Genomic DNA, 7158 nt, shown 5'->3' with positions numbered 1-7158 from the left:
TGGGGGAGCTCGGGGCCCAATGGGAGCCAGTGTGGTGCTCCGAGCCCAATGGGAGCCAACGAGGAGCTTGGAGCCCAAGGGGAGCCAATGGGAGAGCTCGGAGCCCAAGAGGAGCCAATGGGAGAGCTCGGAGCCCAATGGAAGCCAATGGGGGAGCTCAGAGCCCAATGGGGAGCCAGTGGGGGAGCTCAGAGCCCAATGGGGAGCCAGTGGGGAGCTCAGGAACCAGTGGGAGCCAATGGGGAGCTCGGAGCCCAATGGGAGCCAATGGGGAGCTCGGAGCCCAATGGGAGCCAATCGAGAGCTCAGACCTCAGTGGGAACCAATAGGGAGCTCAGGAGCCAATGGGAGCCAATGGGGAGCTCAGGAACCAGTGGGAGCCAATGGGGAGCTGAGAGCCCAATGGGAGCCAATGGGGAGCTTGGAGCTCAATGGGAGCCAATGGGGGTCTCAGAGCCCAGTGAGAGCCAATGGGGGGGCTTGGAGCCCAAGAGGAGCCAATGGGGAGCTCAGACCCCAATGGGAGCCAATGGGGAGTTTGGAGCCCAAGGGGAGCCAATGGATGCTGGGAGCCAATGGGGAGCTCAGGAACCAATGGGAGCCAATGGAGAGCTCAGAGCCCAACGGGAGCCAATGGGGGGGTGCTCGAACCCCAGTGGGAGCCAATCGAGAGCTCAGACCCCAGTGGGAGCCAATGGGGAGGCTCGGAGTCCAAGGGCAGCCAATGAGGAGCTCAGAGCCCAATGGGGAGCCAATGGGGAGCTCAGGAACCAATGGGAGCCGATGGGGGGGCCTTGGATCCCAATGGGAGCCAATGAGGAGCTCAGAGACCAACGGGAGCCAATGGGGGGCCTCAGAGACCAATGGGAGCCAATGGGGGTGCTCAGAGGCCGATGGGAGCCAATGGGGAGCTCAGGAACCAATGGGAGCCAATGGGGAGCTCTGGAACCAATGGGAGCCAATGGGGAGCTCAGGAACCAATGGGAGCCAGTGGGGAGCTCAGAGCCCAATGGGAGCCAATGGGGGAGCTCGGAGCTCAATGGGAGCCAATGGGGGGGCTCGGAGCCCAACGGGAGCCAATGGGGGGCTCAGAGCCCAGTGAGAGCCAATGGGGAGCTTGGAGCTCAATGGGAGCCAATGGGGGTCTCAGAGCCCAGTGAGAGCCAATGGGGGGCTTGGAGCCCAAGAGGAGCCAATGGGGAGCTCAGACCCCAATGGGAGCCAATGGGGAGCTTGGAGCCCAAGAGGAGCCAATGGATGCTGGGAGCCAATGGAGAGCTCAGAGCCCAACGGGAGCCAATGGGGGGTGCTCGGACCCCAGTGGGAGCCAATCGAGAGCTCAGACCCCAGTGGGAGCCAATGGGGAGGCTCGGAGTCCAAGGGCAGCCAATGAGGAGCTCAGAGCCCAATGGGGAGCCAATGGGGAGCTCAGGAACCAATGGGAGCCGATGGGGGGGCCTTGGATCCCAATGGGAGCCAATGAGGAGCTCAGAGACCAACGGGAGCCAATGGGGGGGCCTCAGAGACCAATGGGAGCCAATGGGGGTGCTCAGAGGCCGATGGGAGCCAATGGGGAGCTCAGGAACCAATGGGAGCCAATGGGGAGCTCTGGAACCAATGGGAGCCAATGGGGAGCTCAGGAACCAATGGGAGCCAGTGGGGAGCTCAGAGCCCAATGGGAGCCAATGGGGGAGCTCGGAGCTCAATGGGAGCCAATGGGGGGGCTCGGAGCCCAACGGGAGCCAATGGGGGGGCTCAGAGCCCAGTGAGAGCCAATGGGGAGCTTGGAGCTCAATGGGAGCCAATGGGGGGTCTCAGAGCCCAGTGAGAGCCAATGGGGGGGCTTGGAGCCCAAGAGGAGCCAATGGGGAGCTCAGACCCCAATGGGAGCCAATGGGGAGCTTGGAGCCCAAGAGGAGCCAATGGATGCTGGGAGCCAATGGAGAGCTCAGAGCCCAACGGGAGCCAATGGGGGGGTGCTCGGACCCCAGTGGGAGCCAATCGAGAGCTCAGACCCCAGTGGGAGCCAATGGGGAGGCTCGGAGTCCAAGGGCAGCCAATGAGGAGCTCAGAGCCCAATGGGGAGCCAATGGGGAGCTCAGGAACCAATGGGAGCCGATGGGGGGGCCTTGGATCCCAATGGGAGCCAATGAGGAGCTCAGAGACCAACGGGAGCCAATGGGGGGGCCTCAGAGCCCAATGGGAGCCAATGAGCTCAGAGACCAACGGGAGCCAATGGGGAGGCTTAGAGCCCAATGGGAGCCAATGGGGGTGCTCAGAGGCCAATGGGGGGGCTCAGAGCCCAATGGGAGCCAATGGGGGTGCTCAGAGGCCAATGGGGGGGCTCAGAGCCCAATGGGAGCCAATGGGGAGGTCTGGAACCAATGGGGGCTCAGAGCCCAATGGGACCCCGCTGTTTGTGCCCCCCAAGTGACTCCCCCCCCCCCCCCTTTGTGCCCCACAGGTTCCCGCGTGCGGCTGCTGCGTGGGGACGTGGGGGACGCGGGCGCCGTGGGGCGGGCGCTGGACGGGGCCCACGTGGTGCTGCACAGCGCTGCCCTCGTGGATGTGTGGGGCAGGGCCAGCCCCGAGGCCATCGCCAGGGTCAACGTGCAGGGTACGGAGCGGGGCGGCTGTGGGGCGCTATGGGGTGTCTGTGGGGCGCTATGGGGTGTCTGTGGGGTGCTGTGGGGTGTCTGTGGGGCACTATGGGGCACTATGGGGTGTCTATGGGGCGCTATGGGGTGCTATGGGGCGCTATGGGGTGTCTGTGGGACGCTATGGGGTGCTATGGTTTTGCTATGGGGTGTCTGTGGGGCGCTATGGGGTGTCTGTGGGGCGCTATGGGGTGTCTGGGGTGCTATGGGGTGTCTGTGGGACGCTATGGGGTGCTATGGTTTTGCTATGGTTTTGCTATGGGGTGTCTGTGGGGTGCTGTGGGGTGTCTGTGGGGTGCTATGGGGCGTCTGTGGGGCGCTATGGGGTGTCTGTGGGGCGCTATGGGGTGCTATGGTTTTGATATGGTGTGTCTGTGGGGCGCTATGGGGCGCTATGGGGCGAGAGGGGGGCGCTATGGGGCGAGAGGGGGGCGCTATGGGGCGCTATGGGGCGAGAGGGGGGCGCTATGGGGCGAGAGGGGGTCGCTATGGGGCGCTATGGTTTTGCTATGGGGTGTCTGTGGGGCGCTATGGGGTGTCTGTGGGGCGCTATGGGGTGTCTGTGGGGCGCTATGGGGTGCTATGGTTTTGCTATGGGGTGTCTGTGGGGCGCTATGGGGTGTCTGTGGGGCGCTATGGGGTGCTATGGTTTTGCTATGGGGTGTCTGTGGGGCGCTATGGGGTGTCTGTGGGACGCTATGGGGTGCTATGGTTTTGCTATGGGGTGTCTGTGGGGCGCTATGGGGTGTCTGTGGGGCGCTATGGGGTGTCTGTGGGGTTTTGCTAAGGGGAGTCTGTGGTTTTGCTATGGGGTGTCTGTGGGGCGCTATGGGGTGTCTGTGGGTCGCTATGGGGTGCTATGGTTTTGCTATGGGGTGTCTGTGGGGCGCTATGGGGTGTCTGTGGGTCGCTATGGGGTGCTATGGTTTTGCTATGGGGTGTCTGTGGGGCGCTATGGGGTGTCTGTGGGGCTATGGGGTGTCTGTGGGGCGCTATGGGGTGCTATGGTTTTGCTATGGGGTGTCTGTGGGGCGCTATGGGGTGTCTGTGGGGCGCTATGGGGCGCTATGGGGTGTCTGGGCCGCTATGGGGTGTCTGTGGGACGCTATGGGGTGCTATGGTTTTGCTATGGGGTGTCTGTGGGGTGTCTGTGGGGCGCTATGGGGTGTTTGTGGGGTGCTATGGGGTGTCTGTGGGGCGCTATGGGGTGTTTGTGGGGTGCTATGGGGTGTCTGTGGGGTGCTGTGGGGTGTCTGTGGGGCACTATGGGGCACTATGGGGTGTCTGTGGGGCGCTATGGGGTGCTATGGGGCGCTATGGGGTGTCTGTGGGACGCTATGGGGTGCTATGGTTTTGCTATGGGGTGTCTGTGGGGCGCTATGGGGTGTCTGTGGGGCGCTATGGGGCGCTATGGGGTGTCTGGGCCGCTATGGGGTGTCTGTGGGACGCTATGGGGTGCTATGGTTTTGCTATGGGGTGTCTGTGGGGCGCTATGGGGCGCTATGGGGTGTCTGGGGCGCTATGGGGTGTCTGTGGGACGCTGTGGGGTGCTATGGTTTTGCTATGGGGTGTCTGTGGGGCGCTATGGGGTGTCTGTGGGGCGCTATGGGGTGTCTGGGGTGCTATGGGGTGTCTGTGGGACGCTATGGGGTGCTATGGTTTTGCTATGGTTTTGCTATGGGGTGTCTGTGGGGTGCTGTGGGGTGTCTGTGGGGTGCTATGGGGCGTCTGTGGGGCGCTATGGGGTGTCTGTGGGGCGCTATGGGGTGCTATGGTTTTGCTATGGGGTGTCTGTGGGGCGCTATGGGGTGCTATGGTTTTGCTATGGGGCGTCTGTGGGGCGCTATGGGGCGTCTGTGGGGCGCTATGGGGTGTCTGGGGCGCTATGGGGTGCTATGGTTTTGCTATGGGGTGTCTGTGGGGCGCTATGGGGTGTCTGTGGGGCGCTATGGGGTGTCTGTGGGGCGCTATGGGGTGCTATGGTTTTGCTATGGGGTGTCTGTGGGGCGCTATGGGGTGTCTGTGGGGCGCTATGGGGTGTCTGTGGGGCGCTATGGGGTGCTATGGTTTTGCTATGGGGTGTCTGTGGGGCGCTATGGGGTGTCTGTGGGGCGCTATGGGGTGTCTGTGGGGCGCTATGGGGTGCTATGGTTTTGCTATGGGGTGTCTGTGGGGCGCTATGGGGTGTCTGTGGGACGCTATGGGGTGCTATGGTTTTGCTATGGGGTGTCTGTGGGGCGCTATGGGGTGTCTGTGGGGCCCTATGGGGTGTCTGTGGGGCGCTATGGGGTGCTATGGTTTTGCTATGGGGTGTCTGTGGGGCGCTATGGGGTGTCTGTGGGGCGCTATGGGGCGCTATGGGGTGTCTGGGGCACTATGGGGTGTCTGTGGGACGCTATGGGGTGCTATGGTTTTGCTATGGGGTGTCTGTGGGGCGCTATGGGGTGTCTGTGGGGTACTCTGGAGTGTCTATGGGGTATCTATGGGGTATCTATGGGGTACTCTAGAGTGTCTATTGGGCGCTATGGGGTATCTATGGGGTACTCTAGAGTTTCTATGGGGCACTATGGGGTATTTGTGGTACTCTGGAGTGTCTATGGGGTGCTATGGGGTATCTGGGGTATCTGTGGTACTCTGGAGTGTCTATGGGGCGCTATGGAGTATCTATGGGGTATCTATGGGGTACTCTGGAGTGTCTATGGGGCACTATGGGGTATCTATGGGGCGCTATGGGGTATCTATGGGGTACTCTGGAGTGTCTATGGGGCACTATGGGGTGTCTATGGGGCACTATGGGGTATCTGTGGGGCGCTATGGGGTATCTGTGGGGTACTCTGGAGTGTCTGGTGTATCTGTGGGGCGCTATGGGGTATCTATGGGGTACTCTGGAGTGTCTGGTGTATCTGTGGGGCGCTATGGGGTATCTATGGGGTACTCTGGAGTGTCTATGGGGCACTATGGGGTATCTATGGGGCACTATGGTTTTTCTGTGGGGTGCTATGGGGTATTTATCAGTACTATGGTACTCTATGGGTCTCTATAGGTCTCTATGGGGTCTCTATGGGGTCTCTATGTGTCTCTATGGGGTCTCTGTGAGTCTCTATGGGGTATCCATGGGGTCTCTATGGGTCTCTGTGGGGTCTCTATGGGTCTCTCTCTAGGGGTCTCTATGGGTCTCTATGGGTCTCTATGGGTCCCTATGGGTCTCTATGGGTCTCTATGGGTCTCTGTGGGTCTCTATGGGTCTCTATGGGTCTCTATGGGTCTCTATGGGGCGCTGTGTCCCTGACCCCCATCTCCCCCCAGGCACCCGCACCGTCATCGCCGCGTGCCGGGCGCGGGGCGTTCGCTGCCTCATCTACACCAGCAGCATGGAGGTTGTGGGGCCCAACACGCGCGGGGACCCCTTCCTCAGGTGCTGCCCCATAGCGGGACCCCTCTGCCCCATAGCGGGACCCCTCTGTCCCATGGAGGGACCTCCCTGCCCCATAGCGGGATCCCTCTGCCCCATAGCGGGACCCCTGTCCCATGGAGGGATCCGTCTGCACCATAGCGGGACCCACCTGCCCCATGGAGGGTCCCCTGCCCCATAGTGGGACCCACCTGCCCCATAGCGGGACCCACCTGCCCCATAGCGGGACCTCCATGCCCCATAGCGGGACCCCTCTGCCCCATAGCGGGACCCACCTGTCCCATGGAGGGTGCCCTGCCCCATAGCAGGACCACTGTCCCATGGAGGGATCGGTCTGCCCCATAGCGGGACCCACCTGCCCCATGGAGGAACCCCTGCCCCATAGCGGGACCCATGCCCCACAGAGGAACCCCTGCCTCATAGCGGGACCCCTGCCCCATGGAGGAACCCCTGCCTCATAGTGGGACCCCTGCCCCATAGAGGAACCCCTGCCCCATAGAGTAATCTCTGCCCCATAGCAGGACCTCCCTAACCCATAGAGGAACCCCTACCCCATAGAAGAACCCCTGCTCCACAGCGGGACCCCTGCCCCATAGAGGAACCCCTGCCCCATAGCAGGATTTCTGCCCCATAGAGGAACCCTGCCCCATAGCAGGACCTCCCTACCCCATAGAGGAACCCCTGCCCCACAACAGGACCCCTGCCCCATAGAGGAGCTCCTGCCCCATAGTGGGACCCCTGCCCCATAGAGGAACCCCTGCCCCATAGCAGGACCTCCCTACCCCATAGAGGCACCCCTACCCCATAGAAGAACCCCTGCTCCACAGCGGGACCCCTGCCCCATAGAGGAACCCCTGCCCCATAGCAGGATTTCTGCCCCATAGAGGAACCCCTGTGCCATAGCAGGACCTCCCTACCCCATAGAGGAACTCCTGCCCCATAGCGGGAACTCCCTACCCCATAGAGGAACCCCTGCCCCATAGCGGGACCCCTGCCCTATAGCAGGACCTCCCTACCCCATAGCAGGACCCCTGCCCCATAGCAGGATCTCCCTACCCCATAGCAGGACCCCTGCCCCATAGCGTTCCC

General features: G+C 62.2%; 1 protein-coding gene across 1 annotated transcript; it reads left to right on the top strand.

Moving 5' to 3' along the window:
- Positions 1-2431: 2431 nt before the first annotated feature.
- Positions 2432-6072, top strand: LOC130606451 (3 beta-hydroxysteroid dehydrogenase type 7-like; the record flags this gene model as incomplete). Its single annotated transcript, XM_057422804.1, has 2 exons — positions 2432-2617; positions 5964-6072. Coding segments are annotated over 2 exons (295 nt in total), but the record flags the coding sequence as incomplete, so codon positions are not given.
- Positions 6073-7158: the final 1086 nt, after the last annotated feature.

Source organism: Pezoporus wallicus, unplaced genomic scaffold, assembly GCF_028554395.1.
Source record: "Pezoporus wallicus isolate ANWC-B61680 ecotype Strahan unplaced genomic scaffold, APGP_CSIRO_Pwel_v1 contig_14590, whole genome shotgun sequence".
In the NCBI taxonomy this organism is placed as follows: Eukaryota; Metazoa; Chordata; class Aves; order Psittaciformes; family Psittacidae; genus Pezoporus; species Pezoporus wallicus.
The sequence above is the reverse complement of the archived record's forward strand: the minus strand, read 5'-3'. Positions and strand labels throughout refer to the sequence as shown.